The following is an 18,117-nucleotide window of genomic DNA, read 5'->3' as shown; positions in this document are numbered from 1 at the left end:
ATATATACATTTTTTTTTTCTTAAAATTATACATGAATGTGTTCATATTTATATATATATATATATACATATTTATTATACACAGTTTACACACATATGTGATGTAAACAAAAACTTTTATTCTGCTAACGATTAATCGCGATTAATTGTTTAGCATCCCTACTTTACATAGCTTTTAGAAATGAACAAATCACCAGATGTTTTATTTTTGTGGGTAACTGGAATATTTTTGTAATTGAAAATCTGGAAATGTCAGCATGTCATAATATTGTATTTCATCATTTAAAAATAGCTTTTTTTAAATACAATTTCCAAAGAATTTTTATGAAGTGAAATCAAATGATTAAACTCATAAGATGATTAAGTAGTAAATTTACTTCTTACTAAAGATATATAACCTCACTAATGTGATTTCATGGGTCTTTGTGTAATCCCATAATGCAGTGGGACGGTGTTGGGCCCATTCCAGGATTTTCTGGAAGTCCAAAAGGGGCGGAGATGCTGTGGCACCCGTCTGTGGTTAAGCCGTACCTCACTCTGCTGGCAGAGAGCTCCAACCCGGCCACGCTGGAAGGGGCGGCCGGATCTCTGCAGAATCTTTCCGCAGGAACCTGGAGGGTAGGAATCCTGCGGTCGACATACCATGAACAGAATTATACAGTCACTGTGCTCAGAATAGACCTAAATTATATGAGCAGCTATAGCAGCTATAGGCTGGTGGATAGAAACTTTGTTTCAAGGTTCTAATACACCTATAGTTATTTTGGCCTTAGATGCTGGAATGAAGAACTACTGTAAAAACAGATCATTACAGTGATGTTACAAAATGAAAAGTCTGAAAATTCTGAACACATGAGGAGAAAAATCAAATACTAAAAATGCTAAGTTTGCATTAAACTTGGTTCAAATTAACGAAATATATTATAATATTTTTTTCCATATTATTGCAATCAATATATTTACAAATACAGTACTGTACAACAGTATTATAACTATTCAGACAAATCTATAGTTACCATGTGTCCCAATTTGCCTGCTATTCATTCTAAATAGAATTTATAATAAGAATTTTTATGACCCAAAACATAGGAAGTTAAAATGAGTATCCTTAAGGTACCCAGATGGTCTGCTGCTTCTGGTGAAAATTTGAAGTGCAGATCCATGATCCTGATATTACCCACAAAGGAGTTAAGTGACGCTGAACTGAATTATTAAATCAAATAAATGATGCTTCACTAAATTAAGAGATAAAGTAAACATTACATAAGAAATAATGAACAAAGAAATGCTGAAATACAAAAAAAGTATTGTAGTTTGATGTGTTTTATTGTTGATAATCTTTTTAAAAGCATATGCTTACAATGCCAACATAAGGTAATTAAAAGGATATCTAAAATAAAATGTTTAATATTAGTATATTATATTATTGTAGTTCCCTATATCTATATAATTTTTTTAGTAAATATATTTCTAAAGGTGCTATTGACATGGACTTTTCACCACAACCCATGCAATCCACACATGCAAAGAAATCAAACTACGATTAGTCCATAAATTACGTTATATGTAATCATGCAAAAGTATTGGACCCGTAAAGGCATGGAAAGCCAAGACCGTAATAAGAAAGAAATCCTGCTCCTTGTCAGTGCAAATAATAACAGCTGGTTCAGTCTCCACTGATGGTTTATATAAATAGTGTCTCATTACCAAGGTGTCATGCAGGAAACATCTCATGATGGGTAAACCTTAACCCAAACACACAGCCAGAGAAACTCAGTTGGTTTTAGAGAAAATAAAGATGCTAGAATGGTCCAGCCAATCGCCAGTTTTGAATCTAATTAAAATCTATGGAAAGCACTAAAGATCAAAATATATAAAAAAAGACCCACAGAACCTTCAAGATTAAAAAAAAATATGTTAGTCTGTGTAAGAATGGGTCAAAATCAAACCTGTGCAATGCATGCAATTAGTTTCTCCATAAAGGAGGCACCTTAAAGTTTTTATTACCAACAAAGTGTTAAATACATTTTAGTAAGTGTGTATAATACTTTTCCCCTGTGCCATTTTATATTATTACTAGGGCTGTCAATAGATACAAATATTGAATCTAGATTAATCACATGATTGTCATGAGTCATAAATTTCACACTATTCACGTTTTTAATATTGTAAACCGACATAGGTGTGGACAAATATCAATGCTTTATGCAAGTGTATGTTTACACCAGTCTGTTTACATTTTTGACAGAACCATCAGCCATTGTTTTGTATATGAATTTTCCTATCAGACGACCCTTTTATTTCCCCATTTCTCCATCATTTGTGACCCGTGCTGGCAAATTGAGTCGGAATGAGCAAATTTTCAAACTGGGTTATTTTTATTTTGACATTCTCTATTAAAATACTTCAAAACAATGCATGATTTGTTGGAATCTGACAAAATATGACAAAACTACAACTGTTTACAACTGAAATTACCACAAAAATTACCACATCCATACAGTAAAATCACTGGTAAAACGAATAGATTTGACACACACAAAGTCAAAACAATATAATTATATGTCAAACTTTTTCTTTTTTTATTGTTTGATTGACACTGAGACTGACAGCTTTAAGATCTACAGTAATGCAAGAATCTAATATAATGTTACACATCAGATATTTTTCCTCAACAGGTAATCAAACATTTAAGTAAGGGATAATGTAGAGGCCGCCGGTAGTTATCGGAAAATAAGTCACTGAAGGGGCTTATTTACCCGATAACTACCGACTGCCTCTACATTATCCCGCTTATTACACGGCTACTTGCCACATAAGAAAAAAAATGGACATGAATATGAATTATTAAAATAAATTTTATTGGCATATTTGTTTTAAATTAACATTTTTATCCTTCCGCGAAACTTTACACAGATGCATAAAATGATCGTAATACCTTATCCTCTGCTTCATACTTGTCTGTCTCCATTTTTTCTGTTTTAGCCAGTCTTTGAGAAGTTTTAATGCACATTCTGTTTTTTTTTTTTGTGTTGGCTTCGTAGCTGTCATGCTCTATTTTGTCAAGTTCAGTCTCAGTAAGCTCTCTGTGTCTTGTCGTTCTTCTATCCACTGTTAAATGTTTTGTTTTTTCCGTACATTTTAAAATTAATGTCAAAATTTTCCATTCTTAATTGTGGTTGTCCAGTGTTTGTCACAAGATGGCGCCAAACAGTAATCTTTGTTGGCGCGGAGGGATTTTAAACATACAAGTAGTACCGGCTATCCGTTATTATACTTTGGAGCGGTTATTATTTGAAAAGAACGAACCTGCAAATGTCTCAACTGACCAATCAGAATCAAGCATTCCAGAGAGCCGTGTAATAAATAAGACCTAACAGATTATATCTACGTAAATTCTTGTCAAAACAGAAATTTTTAAAACTGTTATTCTTTGTAGATGTCTATATATCGTGGTCACGCGTTTGTGTGCACGCGCTTCAGATGTGTCAGTCAGCGTGAGGAAAATCGCTTTTGAGTCTTGTTGCTCTTAATAGCTCTTTTTACATCAGTCAGGTCCCGAACTTTATCTCTATAGAGAATAATTATTTTAACATCAAGCAAGTCATGCACTCTATTTTGTAATTCCTGCATGTTTTAAAACTGAAACCTTAATGTTAGACAAGCAAGGTGATGTACATGCATCCTTTGTATTAGATTAATCATTTAGGACGGTACAAATAAAGACCATTTTAGATGTTCAACGACCATTTAGAGCATTGGATTCGCTAGTCAAGAGCTTAATGTTCTTATTTTTTATGAAAACCTCCGACTAATTTAGACAGCACAGGTCACATTTACTGTCTAAGGCTGCGGCTCAATTCGTCATATGGGCTGGACCAAGTTCAAACAGATATTGTACGTTGCGTTAATCGCACATTTTAAAAAAAATTGTGCCGTTATAATGAATATGCGTTTAACGTGTTATTAATTTTGACAGCCCTTATTATTACACAACTTAATTTATGGACAGCTTTAATTTCTTTGAATTTGTGGAGTGCACGGGTTGTTACAAACATCTGGTGAAAATTTCATCTCAATAGCACCTTTAGAAATATGTTACTAAGAACAATGGTGATGTGTTTAATACTTATTTCACCTGCTGTATATATTTTTAGATACAAAACCCTCTTTAGTGTGCTGACATATGTTTTTTTATTAGCATTTTTTATCAGACTCCTAATGGATTCTGCTAACAAACCAGTATTTCTGAAGGGCCTGAGGCCAGGATTAAGTGGATTTGAAGCGAAAGTATTTGATAAACATAATATGTGCCGAGAGCATTTGGGTAATATGATTATCTCTTAAGTTTGTAAATTAATTGGGACGCAGTTAGTCTTACTTTTGGCTTATATAAGCCGCAATAATGTTCTTATGTATATTCAACAGAGTACAAAATCTATGCATGCTACTACAGTCTTTTAAATCACATACTTAAAGGAATAGTCTACTCATTTTCAATATTAAAATATGTTATTACCTTAACTAAGAAGAGTTGATACATCCCTCTATCATCTTAGTGCGTGCACGTAAGCGCTGGGGCGCGCTGCGACACTTCGATAGCATTTAGCTTAGCCCCGTTCATTCAATGGTACCACTCAGAGATAAAGTTAGAAGTGACCAAACACATCAACGTTTTTCCTATTTAAGACGAGTAGTTATACGAGCAAGTTTGGTGGTACAAAATAAAACGTAGCGCTTTTCTTAGCGAATTTAAGAGGAACTATATTGTATGGCGGAACAGCACTTTTGGGAGTACTTCAACTCGCCTGAAAAATCCGCTCCCCTTCCTCCTCTCATAATGGGAGAGGAAGAGTGTTACTGCGCCGAGTCGAAGTACTCCCAAAAGTGCTGTTCCGCCACACAATATATTTCCTCTTTTAAATCCGCTTAGAAAAGCGCTACGTTTTATTTTGTACCACCAAACTTGCTCGTATAACTACTCGTCTTAAATAGGAAAAACGTTGATGTGTTTGGTCACTTCTAACTTTATCTCTGAGTGGTACCATTGAATGAATGGGGCTAAGCTAAATGCTATCGAAGCTAAGATGATAGAGTAATGTATCAACTCTTCTTAGTTAAGGTAATAACATATTTTAATATTGAAAATGAGTAGACTATTCCTTTAAAGTAATAGTATCATTTTAAATAACTTGCAGTAGGCCCTTCTTTGTCCTTGTTTTCTCTTTGGCTAAACCTCCGTTCCCATTAATAGAAAATTACAGCGAGTCACTGTTTGTTTTTGCCATTTTTAGAGGTGAAAGATTTTAACCTGATCTCTGTTTCTCAGTTTGCGGCCTACATCCGTGCCGCTGTACGTAAAGAAAAGGGTTTGCCCATTCTGGTGGAACTACTAAGAATGGATAATGACAGGGTGGTCTGCTCTGTGGCCACTGCTCTACGAAACATGGCTCTGGATGCTAGAAACAAAGAGCTCATTGGTCAGTCTCTCAAGCTTATTTATTGCAATGATTAATGCTTCATTTTTTATTACGTGTTGTCATTAAAATGTAAATTTTTATCATCTTGTGTTTGCTATTATGCATTTAAAGGAAAGTATGCCATGCGGGACCTAGTGACCCGGCTCCCTGGCAATGGGCCATCCCTGCTGTCAGATGAGACTGTGGCAGCGGTCTGCTGTGCACTTCATGAGGTCACCAGCAGGAACATGGAGAACGCCCGCGCGCTCGCCCAGACGGGCGGCATCGACAAGCTGGTCACAATCAGCCGAGGGCGTGGAGAGCGGTACATAACCATCATCTTTTTATGGGGGAAGGGAATAGTTTTATATGTCCTGTGGCTGTAAAGACGTCACACTGGTTCTTCTGGGACTTACAGTGTCTCAATGTTCCAGGTACTCCATGAAAGTGGTCAAAGCGGCAGCTCAAGTGCTGAACACACTGTGGCAGTACAGAGATCTGCGCACCTTCTATAAAAAGGTACTGAACCATTTGTCTTAGGTACAGTAGGGAGTCTTGAGATTTGAAGACAATGTGTTCTGTGCCTCATCAGGATGGCTGGAACCAGAATCACTTCATCACCCCAGTGTCAACGCTGGAACGAGACCGCTACCGTTCCCAACCCACCCTGCCGACCAGCAACGTGCAGATGTCACCTGTCATCCAATCGGGTGGGCTGTCATAATTGCAAGGGATTGTCATTTTGTTAAGTGTCTGGTTATTTTAGATATTTTTTGCCAAAGTATTTCTTTCATTTGCGTTTTTAACCTTTCACAATTAGGAGGTAGTGCCACCTCTTCCCCTGCCATGTTGGGTATAAGAGGTCACCGTTTAAATCAGCGAAGGACTCAGTCGTCTATGCAACTTCATAACTATTATGGTGACGCCAACAGAAACACAAGTCAGTATACAGGTGAGCTTTACTGTGATGATTCGAGTTAGGGTGCAAAATAGTTCACCCAAAAATTTAAATGCTGTCATCTTTTTCCAATCTCCCGTATAAAAACACGAAGGAAGATATTTTGAGGAATGTTTGTAACCAAGCCCCATTTACTTCCATAGTATTCTTTTTTCCTACTATGGAAGTGAATGGGGCTCATGATGAAAAACATTCTCCAAAATATCTTCTTTGTGTTCATCAGAATAAAGCAATTTATACAGGTTTGAGAGTGAGAAAATTATGACAGAATTTTCATTTTTGGGTAAACTATTCCTTTAAGAAGCCGGACATGTGCGTATTTCGCTCTCTTCAACATACTTGGAAGCTTTAATGGACATTTATTCTAATCTGGTGCCACCATTGGCTGCGCACACATTACACATCAAATGAAAAGATGATAGAGTGCGCTGCAACCATACTTAGTCCATACTTATATTAGTATGATGTTGATATATAAAGTATGATGTAAAGATATTTAAACTTTGTTTGTGTATGTGTGTTTAGGGTCTGGAAAACAGTCAGCCTATTTCATTAGCTCGTACCCCTCTCCTTCAGCAGAGGAGTCCCGCAGGTCACAGGTGAGTTTACTGCATTTACAGATCATAAGGTGAAATGGTGACTCAGGCCAACTTCATCCAGTAGCCATGTACGCACTGCCTACTGCAAATTATAAATTGGATAGGAAGTTTATATAATCCACTGGACATTTCTCCTGTGCTTTTAAAAGATTACTCCATTTTCATAAAAAAATCCTGATCATTTACTCACCCCCATGTTATCCAAGAAGTTTATGCCTTACTTTCTTCAGTTGAGGAGAAATTAAGTTCCCTGTCGAGAACGTTCTCTCGACATTGCGTCAGTTAGCTGACGCTATGGGGATTGATCCTTCAATCACGATAACCCTGAAGCCTTATTGCACAACGCCAGTGCAGTTGAAACTCGCGCTGGCCAATGACGCTCAAGACGGCAAAAGAGGGCGTGGCCTTCTCACTATAATAGCAGCCGTCCTGAGCGAATATCTTCAGTATTTTCTCCTTCACGAGCAAGTTTTACCCTGCAACGAAGACATCTGTTGAGTACGCGGATAAGACGGACGTCCCTCTTAGCGATCCAGATGTCGCGAATGTGCTCACGGTGCGGAGGTCCTATCGACCCGCCCGATTCGCACAAACTGTGTATAGTATGTCTGGGGCTTCTCCACGCAGAGACGGCGTTGGTTGGGTCGGAGTGCCCTCATTGTGATGAGCTCACAATGAGGGTGCTCAGGACTCGGCTCAACATCGCTCTCGAAAGCTCCTCGCTGCAGCCTCCCACTGCCGCCAAGGTGCCGCTGGTGGGGGCTCAGCCACCGACGGAGAGCGAGCGCGTGCCGGAACGCCGCGCTTCCCCTCCCCGTCGCTCTCCGGTTCAGTTCGTCGCCGAGAGCCTGCGTCCTGAACCGGGAGCTGCCGAGTCTGTCTCCTTTGGGGTCCCCGCAGAGGAGGATGAGATGTCACTGACGGCGTCTGACGGAGATTGGGACCAATCTCCGCCTGCCGCGTCGGAGGCTGACGCCCACCCCCCCTCCTTTCACGAAGAGCTGGTGCGCATTCTCTCTAAGGCCGTGCAGGATTTAGAGATCGAGTGGAGTTCCCCGCAAGAACCCCAAAGGAGCAAGCTCGATTCGTGGTACTTTGACTCGGGCCGCCGCGCCGCCGCTCCGAGGAAAAGTGCCCCTTTCCTCCCAGACCTGCACGATGAGGTCACCAAAGCGTGGGCGACCCCCCCAGGGCGTCCGCGCTCGCGCCGGCGGGTCTGAGCTGTTTTCTAAAGTGGACGGGGCGGAGGCTCGTGGATACCTGCATATCCCCCCCGTCGAGGAAGCCGTGGCGGCCCATCTCTGCCCGTCGTCCTCCTCCTTGGGTGGTGAGGCTTCACTACCCTCTAAGGCGTGCCGCATGACGGCGCACCTGGCTGATAAAGCCTACGCCGCGTCAGGGGAGGCTCTGTCGTCGCTACACACCATGGCGGTCCTCCAGATTTTCCAGGCGCGGGCTCTAAAGGCGCTGGACGAGGGCAGCACGGACCTGAGTACCTTCAGGGATCTGAGGGCGGCAACGGACTTCGCGCTGAAAGCCACCAAAAAGTCGGCGCAGGCTATCGGACGCAGCATGGGCTTCATGGTGGTGATGCAGCGCCAGCTGTGGTTAAACCTCACAGATCTCAAGGAGGCCGACAGGAAGACGCTGCTTAACGCTCCCGTTTCCCCATCTGGCCTGTTCGGTGACGCCGTGGGTACCATCACGGAGCGATTCTCGGAGGCGGTGAAGAGTTCTAAAGCCATGAGTCACTTTCTTCCTCGCCGCCCTATGTCTCATGCGCCGGCGGGACCGCCGCCGCCGAGACACCGCTCCGAGTCTGCGCCACGCCGGCCGGCAGCGCAACCCCCCGCGGCGACGCCCCCGACAGTGAGACCTGAACCGGTGGTGCGTCACAAGAGCCCCTGGCACGAATCCACCAGGAAGCGTCGCAAGAAACCGGGTCCAGGGGGACCGCAGTCCGGAGCAAAGCCGCGTTCCTGACGTGAGTGGTGTGAGAGAGAGAACGCCGAGCGGCGAGCCCGCCGCCAAGAGAACGAAAGTCTCGTCAAGCGTCCCCCTGGCTGTTGCGGGCGACGCAGAGACTGTCTCTTTAAATGTTTTTGTGTTGAATGAAATAAAAAATGTTACTTTTTCACAAAAAGAGCGTTTTCCTCTTTATCTGGTTTCGGGTCGCTCGCCCCAGGGCAGCTCCCACCCTCATATAGACACGCACAGCGCACCCTCCCTGCTTTCGAACCCCCCCGCGACGCGCGGGTCGCAGAGAAAGCGGGGACGGGAAGGGTTAATGCACGGTCTCAGCGAGCCGCACAAAAGCCCGTTGTCTATCGCGGCGTCAGCCGCCCCCCGGCCGTCCTCTCTTGTGCCCGTAACACACACGCTGCACAGAGCGGAGAGGTCTTCATTAGTCCCGCTGGGTCACTCGCCCCCGAGCAGCGAGCAACGCGCAGCCCCCCAGAACCGAGCTACCCGTCACGCACGAGACGCTCGGCGGCAACGAGCGGTCAGGTCATCCTGTCATTCAACCGCTATCACTGCGCTTAGATGCATGGCGTGCCATTCCCAACATATCGGAATGGATGCTGAACATTATTCAGAAAGGATATTCTCTACAGTTTCGACGCAGACCTCCCCGTTTCAACGGCGTGATAGCGTCAACGGTCCGGGCTCAGGACGAGTCGATTTTGTATCAGGAAATCTGCAATCTCCTCGCCAAACAAGCGATAGAGTCAGTTCCGATGCAAGAGAGAGAGAGCGGTTTTTACAGCCGGTACTTTGTCGTCCCGAAAAAAGACGGCGGTCTCAGACCGATCTTGGATTTGAGACAAATCAACAAAGCATTACACAAACGTGCTTTCAAAATGACTACACTGAAACAGATCCTCGCCCACATTCGGCCCGGGGACTGGTTTATTTCAGTGGACCTAAAGGATGCTTATTTTCACATTCAGATCGCCCCGCACCACAGGCGCTTTCTGAGATTTGCATTCAAGGATGCTGCATACCAGTTCACGGTCCTCCCGTTCGGTCTGGCGCTCGCCCCGCGCACATTCACGAAATGTATAGACGCGGCGCTGTCCCCGCTGAGAGCGAGCGGCATTCGCATCCTGAATTATTTGGACGATTGGCTGATTTTAGCACAATCCAGAGAGGTGCTCATCAGCCACAGGGACGCAGTACTTTCGCATTTAGACAGCCTCGGTCTACGTGTGAATTTGCAGAAGAGCGCTCTATCTCCAACGCAGGAGATCGCGTTTCTAGGCGTGCGTCTCGACTCAGTCTCAATGAAGGCTTTCTTATCAGAGGAGCGCAAACGGGATCTGACGTCTGCTCTGAATGTATTCAGCCACGGAGGCACTGTGCCACTGAAACGGTTTCAGAGACTTTTAGGCTTGATGGCGGCAGCCTCACCGGTTTGCCCACTCGGTCTGCTGTATATGCGCCCGTTGCAACTATGGTTACGATCCAGAGTGCCCAACAGGGCGTGGATATCGGGACGAGCGCGCATTACAGTTACGAACGGATGTATGCGAGCGCTGAGACCCTGGTTCGATCCCAACCTGTTCAGCGGGGGTGCCCCACTCGGGCTGGTTACGAGACGGAAAGTAGTCACAACGGACGCGTCGTTAACGGGCTGGGGAGCCCTGTGCGATGGCGTCCCGGCTTCGGGCTCCTGGCCGGAGTCGGAGCGGTTATGGCATATAAACCGTCTAGAGCTCAAAGCCGTCTTTTTAGCACTGCAGAGCTTTGCGACGCTGATCGGGGGCCATCATGTTCTTGTCCGGACGGACAACACTACGGTGGTTTCATACATAAATCGCCAGGGAGGAGTGCGCTCCAGGCCGCTGTTCAGGCAGGCAGAAGCGATACTGTTGTGGGCGGATCGTCATCTCCTTTCAATAAAAGCGACGCATGTACCGGGCAGCATGAACTGCGGAGCGGATATGCTGTCGAGGAACGGCATTCCCCAAGGGGAATGGAGATTGAACCCCCTATCTATCGAGCTGATCTGGAGTCAGTTCGGGAAAGCAGAAGTGGATCTGTTTGCGTCCGAGGAAAACACACACTGCCCGCTGTTCTTCTCGTTGACGAGCTCTCCTCTGGGCGGAGAAGCGCTGTCGTTGCCGTGGCCGAGAGCCAGCAAATATGCGTTTCCCCCCATAAAACTGCTGCCGTCAGTTTTACACAAGATCAGAGAGGAAAAAGCAACAGTGACACTAATCGCCCCGTACTGGCCGAACCAGCCGTGGTTTCCCGAGCTGTTGGAACTGTCAACGGCTCCCCCGTGGCCGATCCCGTTGAGACGAGACCTGCTCTCTCAGGCGAACGGATCAATCTGGCACCCCAGCCCCGAGAAGTGGAAACTTCACGCGTGGAAGGTGTGTGGGAACCGCTGACAGACGCGGCGCTGCCGCAGAGTGTGCTCGATACGCTGATGCAGTCGCGTGCCCCCGCTACAAGACGGTTATATGCCCTTAAGTGGTCGGTATTCGCTGCGTGGTGCAAAGAAAAAGAGTTTGACCCGGTGAACTGCTCCGTGTCAGCTATTCTATCCTTTCTACAGCACAGAATGGATACGGGAAGCATGCCCTCCACCCTTAAAGTGTATGTTGCTGCTATCGCAGCTTTTCATGCTAATATTGGGGGGCGCTCTGTGGGCAAACACGAGCTCATAACGAAGTTTTTACGGGGTGCACGGCGCCTCAGACCTTCTCGCCCTCCCACCGTACCGTCTTGGGACCTGGCCTTGGTCCTGAAAGCACTAACTCTTCCTCCGTTTGAGCCTATTCTAACGGTAGGTTTGAAGGAGCTTTCTCTAAAAACTGTGCTTCTGCTGGCTTTGGCTTCAGCTAAGCGCATAGGAGATCTGCATGCTCTCTCTGTGAACGCTGAATGCTTACAATTTGGACCAGGAGACTGTAATGTCACGTTGAAACCCAAAGCGGGTTATGTGCCTAAATCGCTATCCACGCCATTTAGAGCGCAGGTTATTTCTATCCCCGCCTTCTCCTCGGATGACGCGGCGACTACTAACGCGATCGTCCAGAGGGAGCTTTGCCCGGTAAGAGCGCTAAAAGCTTATATTGATCGCTCGGCACCGTTCCGGGCAGCGGAACAGCTGTTTGTTTGTTTTGGAGGCAGCACCAAAGGACGCCCAGTTTCCAAGCAAAGACTTTCGCACTGGGTGGTTGATGCTATTTCACTGGCATACTCTAGCCAAGGAGTGCGATGCCCTTTGAATATTAGAGCCCATTCTACGAGAGCTATTGCATCGTCATGGGCTTGGTATAAAGGCGCATCTATTCAGGATTTATGCTTGGCTGCTGGCTGGTCGTCTCAGAACACCTTTGCTAGGTTTTATAATCTGGATGTCTCCTCATTGGCCTCCCGAGTGCTTTCGGTAAACAATGCCTCCACCTCCAGTGCCTGACATACCTGATGGTTTCTATCAGGTCGTGTGTAAGGGGCGGCGCTACTGCGACGCCAACTTGAGAATACCTTAGCGCCGGACGCTGCTCGCTCGCTGAGTATTCTGTTTATTCACTACGAGAATACCACCATGTATTGGTTTTTGCGGATTATCACTTGCATTCCGGACGCCGGAAATCACCCGCTCGCTGGATGCTGAGTCATATGAATATTGCATGTGGATTATTTTCTACAAACTTCAACGCCGGACCTCGTCCGCCGTTTGGGGATGTCAACAGGTGACTGCAAGAGTGCTGTGTTCACCGCCGCTAGTCCAATGATCTAAACACTTCTACAACTTGTGCGCCGGACGCCGTCCGCTCGCTAGGTATGTTGTTAATTCTTTAGCGTTTACTTCTTACCCGCTTAATGTGGTGTTACGCTAGTACGCTACTGGCCCTGTTATGGTTTTTGGCTGGTGATTAGTACGATATGCCGCTATCGGCTGGTCATTGAGATTGTTGCATGCTGTTTGCTTCGTTATGCTTGGCCTATCTTGCCGTATGCACGGCGCGGTTCTATACAATCTCCCATAGCGTCAGCTAACTGACGCAATGTCGAGAGAACGTTCTCGACAGGGAACGTCTCGGTTACTATCGTAACCTCGGTTCCCTGAGAGAACGTGAACGAGACATTGCGTTAGCTGCCGTGCTCACGGCTTCGTAGGCTGTACGCTCGTTCAGTCGTTTTTACTGAAGATATTCGCTCAGGACGGCTGCTATTATAGTGAGAAGGCCACGCCCTCTTTTGCCGTCTTGAGCGTCATTGGCCAGCGCGAGTTTCAACTGCACTGGCGTTGTGCAATAAGGCTTCAGGGTTATCGTGATTGAAGGATCAATCCCCATAGCGTCAGCTAACTGACGCAATGTCTCGTTCACGTTCTCTCAGGGAACCGAGGTTACGATAGTAACCGAGACGTTTTTTTGAGGGAAATATTCCAGGATTTTTCTCCATATAGCGGACTTTAGTGGACCTCAACGCTTTACAGTTTCAATGCAGTTTCATTGCAGCTTCAAGGGGCTCTAAATGAATTTTTTTTAAGGACTTTTTACCATAACTTCTTGTCTTGCACTAGCTGTGTGATGTGGCAGCCCAACCTTACATATTGGGTAATCACGCCAAAAAGGTCAAGCGTACATATGTGAAATGCACACTTGTGGATCATTTTAAACAACAAACTGACACAAAGACATTAATTAGTATCATTCCAAATCAGTGTTGGTTAAGTTACTCAAAAACATTAATTGATTACTAGTTACTAATTACATCTTCAACCATGTAATTAGATTACTGTATAAATTACTCTCTATAACAAGTATTTTATTACTTATTACTAATTACTTTCTAAATCCTATTTAGTAAATGATACAAAGATAGGCTTGAAACGGCTGAAATAAATAATATAAAAATACATAAATTATTCTGGTCACACTTTTTTAAGGTCCAATTTTCACTATTAACTACTTTTTCCTCAATATACTTACTGTTTATTAATACTTAGTAAAGTAGTTGTTAAATTTAAGTATTTGTATAGTATTCAGGCATTTTTTTAAGTACTAATAAACAGCCAATATCTCAGTAATAGTAATGCTAATAACCAACCAGTTAATAGTGAGAATTTAAAACTACACTAGAGTTGTTACCATTATTCTTATTCAATTCACAAAAGTATTTAAAGTGAGATGGATACATAAAAAACATGCATTTTAACCTAAATGTTTATATTAACTCTTTCACCGCCAGCGTTTTTAAAAAAAGTTGCCAGCCAGCGTCAGCATTTTTCATGATTTTCACCAAAGTTTAATGCCTTCCAGAAAATGTTCTTCTTTAAATATATAAACATACAATATACCAAATGAAAGAACAGACCCTCAAACAAAACAAACGTTTCATCCTAGCTTCAGTGGTTCTTTTGTACTCAGCTTTTGAATATGGGTAGGTTTTCCAGACTTTTCATAGAGATCCCATTCAGAGCGATCTTTAAAACAGACATAGACATGCAGCCGCTTGCCAAAGGGAATACTTCCGGGTTTAAAAAGTTGTGGAAGGGCCTGGTGGATAATAGCGGTATTGCGGAAAGACGGAAAATCTCGTCATTGGGGGGGAAGCGTTTCTCTTAATTGACGAGATATCTCGTCAATGGCGGTGAAAGAGTTAAACCCACTATTGTTTTATATATATATATATATATATATATATATATATATATATATATATATATATATATATATATATATATATATATATATATATATATATATATATATTACAGTTACTTGTGATGTAATTGAACTAGGACAATTATTTATATATATATGTGTATATATGTGTATATATATATATATATATATATATATATATATATATATATATATATATATTGTCCTAGTTCAATTACATCACAAGTAACTGTAATTAAAGGTATAGTGGAGGATTTTCTTGAATTTTAGAAAAGAACCACCTTCTCCACTTAAAAAAAAAATGCAATTGCGCAACACTCCTGATTGACAACTAGGAGGACCAATAGTCTTGATGATCCACCCGGAAAAAGAAAATCCTCCGCAATACCTTTAAATTACTATAAAAATAAGAATAATCCCTTACTTACTTTGTCAAGGGAAAAGAAATTAAATTACAGTAACTAAATACTTAGCAACTAGTTACACCCAACACTGTTTGCAAATGCAACGGTCCTCTTTCTGCACACTTGTAACACTGGAACAGTAATTTTTTTTATACGACATGCGTGACCTTTTCGTTTAATTACGTAATACGTAAGGTCACACTGGTGCATCACAAGGCTAGTGCAAGACTTCAAGTTGTGGTTAAAAAATACTTTGGTTATACCAGGCTAGCGTTTGGCTAGATAAGACTTTTGAAGCTGCTTTGAAACTAATTTTAAACTGCATTGAAACTATAATCCGTTGAGGTCCACTATATGGAAAAAAAATCATAGAAAGTTTTTCTCAAAAAACTTAATTTCTTTTCAACTGGACAAAGACAGACATAAACATCTTGAATGACATGGGGGTGAGTAAATTATCAGATTTTTTTATGAAAGTGTAATATTCCTTTAACAAAGGGTTAATAGCACATTCATAGCTCTTTACTATACAAGTCATGGTAACAGGGTTGACAAGTAACAAATACAAACTAAAAATAAGTATTTATTTATCTTGCAGATTTCCTACATTCTTTCAAATTATCTTTTCCATAATCATTTTACTAAATCATGGTAACCGGGTTAACCATTATCAAAAACAAGCGAAGTGATTTATAAAGGATGTATTTACTTGTCCTCGCAGATATCCTGAAAAGATGGTGGTGCTATTATTGCAGAGTGTTTTTGTAATTGTATATTATTTCGGTAATGGGCAGTTCTGATAGTAACACGGTTGAAACATAACCTTGGAGTGGAGACACAACACAACCTGAAATCTTTCAAATAATACATTATTACATACTATAAGATATATATTAGGCAAAGTGCTAGCTTTTATTTCTTGTCTTTTTTTTTTCAAAACAGGCATGAATGCATGCACTCACATAACAGAAAGAGAAATAAAAAAAAGTATTTTTATGCATTAAGAAAATGCCTATTATGCTAATAACTGTTACACTAATGAGGGACACAAAAAGCAGCTAGTTTTGACCCATTTCTTTTTCCAGCATGGCCAGCTCTACTTCCCAGAAGAGGCCAATCAAAGCACCTTTGACACTTACGGAATGTACCTGTCATCTCCGATGGGCTACGAGGATGCTTACCTAGACGAGCCTGTCCGGTATCCCGTGGTAAGCGAGAGGCAGGTGCTCAAGCCCACTACCAACTACGTAGACTTCTACTCCACCACACGCAGGCCTTCATACAGAACTCAGCCCTACCCAGCCTCACCAGACTCATGGGTGTAGGCATGTATGTGTGTCTGTGTATTTGTTTATGTAATGTGTAGCCATACTGTAGATAGACTATTGCAAGGAGATGGCACTCCGTAAGACATATCTGGGCCAGTGGATTCCTATTCCTAGACCATTGTATGGACAAGCTGTTGATGCATTTGAAATGACTGGTTCATTTTGATGGATGAATTTATTTTGTGTTTTGTGCATTGCAACTGGAATGACATTCAGTTTCGGTGGTTCTGTATCTAGATGATGTGTATGCAGGTGTGAGCGAATGTATATCTGTGGCTGTGCGATAACAGATTATGTGCACCATTAACTTGAAATAGCGTGACTGAATGCGAGCCAAAGATTTTACTTTTAACTTTTGTTTACATTTTTTCTAATTTAATGAAAGATTGAACCATCGTTTATGTTTTCGATTATAAAAGGCATGTTTGAAAAGTCATCTCGGTTCTTGAGCCAAAAGAAAAGATGTAACTAAATTGCATATTGGCCAAAAAGTCTAATGAAGATGTAATAGCAGTGTAAAAAAAAAATGAAGAAACAAATATTCTGTGCATTGGAAACAAACTGTCCTTTTGTCTCATTGCTGTAACCTGCGTAATGTAAAGATTAATGTATGTTCCATGGAGTCTTGTACAACTACGTCAGTTTATTGTACAACCGTGATCTGTGCTCCTATGCACAAAAAACTGTGCCATGATAAAATGATATGTAGAACTGTGTGTACATGTAAGAGACCTTATGGAGACAAAAGTTACTACTATCAAAATATTTAGATGTAATAAAGACAACATTTGTTTTTGTAATGTGTGATGTTGAATAATCTTGCTTGTTTCACAAAGTCATTTCAGAGAATTTTTTATAAACACATTATAAATGTTAGAAATGTTTTACTGGTCGGAGCCGATGGTGTAGTGGGCAGTGCTCCGACATATGGTGCAGATGCACTTTCGGCAACCCGAGTTTAAATCCTTGAGGTCCTTTGCCGATCTCGTACCCCTCTCTTCACCCTATACTTTCCTGTCCTCTCCTATCATAATGTCTATCTAATAAAGGCAATAATGGCCCAAAAACATAACTTAAATAAAAGAAAAAAAAACACGTTACAAAGACTGAGCTGTAGTACTGAATTGTGGAGTTACGCCATTAAACAGTTTTTCCACATTTCTGAGTTCAGGATTATTTGGGTGGGTTTACTCATAGACTACGTATATAATGTTTATGAGTAAACCCGCAAACAAAGAAGAAGCACCTTGTTTTGTATGATTTGAGAAAAGCAGTAGTGATGGAGGTGAAAAGATAGTGACTTTTGTTGCCGTTTGAGTTAAATCCATCTTTGTTCTTTTTGTGGAAACGCCTATGAAGAAATGTAACACAGATTTTTTTTACCTGATGGGAGGGGTTCTAGTGGACCAATCAAAGAATGGCTGCGTTGTTACATTTTTGGTGAGGTGCGCATCAGGCTACGCAGAGCTTCGCGCAGCCGACAACATAGCACTTACGCACGACCATAAATTACTCTTAAAACCGAGCATGGCCCTCCCCTAAAACAATCGCGAGCATCTATTCAGGTTGCAGTGATATTTGAAAAGAGATGCCAGATTTCCTGTGAGTGGGCGTGGTTTTAGCACCAACCTCAGACACGCCCCCAGAGTTGATTTTATTTACTTTTCTTTTTTTTAAATCATCACATTTATCTCTGTTGTGTAAAGGATTATTCCACTTT

The 18,117-nt window shown here is 42.4% G+C and overlaps 1 protein-coding gene across 2 annotated transcripts in view; it reads left to right on the top strand.

Annotated features, from left to right (window-relative positions):
• Positions 1 to 17,192, top strand: part of pkp4 (plakophilin 4) — a 48,846-nt gene extending 31,654 nt beyond the window's left edge. For both annotated transcript variants that reach the window (XM_065240184.2, XM_065240185.2), the window contains exons 15-22: positions 445 to 618; positions 5,330 to 5,480; positions 5,592 to 5,784; positions 5,894 to 5,978; positions 6,052 to 6,169; positions 6,280 to 6,411; positions 6,943 to 7,016; positions 16,155 to 17,192. In XM_065240184.2, the coding sequence (XP_065096256.1) occupies positions 445 to 618; positions 5,330 to 5,480; positions 5,592 to 5,784; positions 5,894 to 5,978; positions 6,052 to 6,169; positions 6,280 to 6,411; positions 6,943 to 7,016; positions 16,155 to 16,394 (1,167 nt within the window). In that variant the 3' untranslated portion in view covers positions 16,395 to 17,192. The remainder of the gene's footprint in view (positions 1 to 444; positions 619 to 5,329; positions 5,481 to 5,591; positions 5,785 to 5,893; positions 5,979 to 6,051; positions 6,170 to 6,279; positions 6,412 to 6,942; positions 7,017 to 16,154) is intronic.
• Positions 17,193 to 18,117: the final 925 nt, after the last annotated feature.

This window comes from Paramisgurnus dabryanus, chromosome 7, assembly GCF_030506205.2.
Source record: "Paramisgurnus dabryanus chromosome 7, PD_genome_1.1, whole genome shotgun sequence".
Lineage (NCBI taxonomy): Eukaryota > Metazoa > Chordata > Actinopteri > Cypriniformes > Cobitidae > Paramisgurnus > Paramisgurnus dabryanus.
The sequence above is the reverse complement of the archived record's forward strand: the minus strand, read 5'-3'. Positions and strand labels throughout refer to the sequence as shown.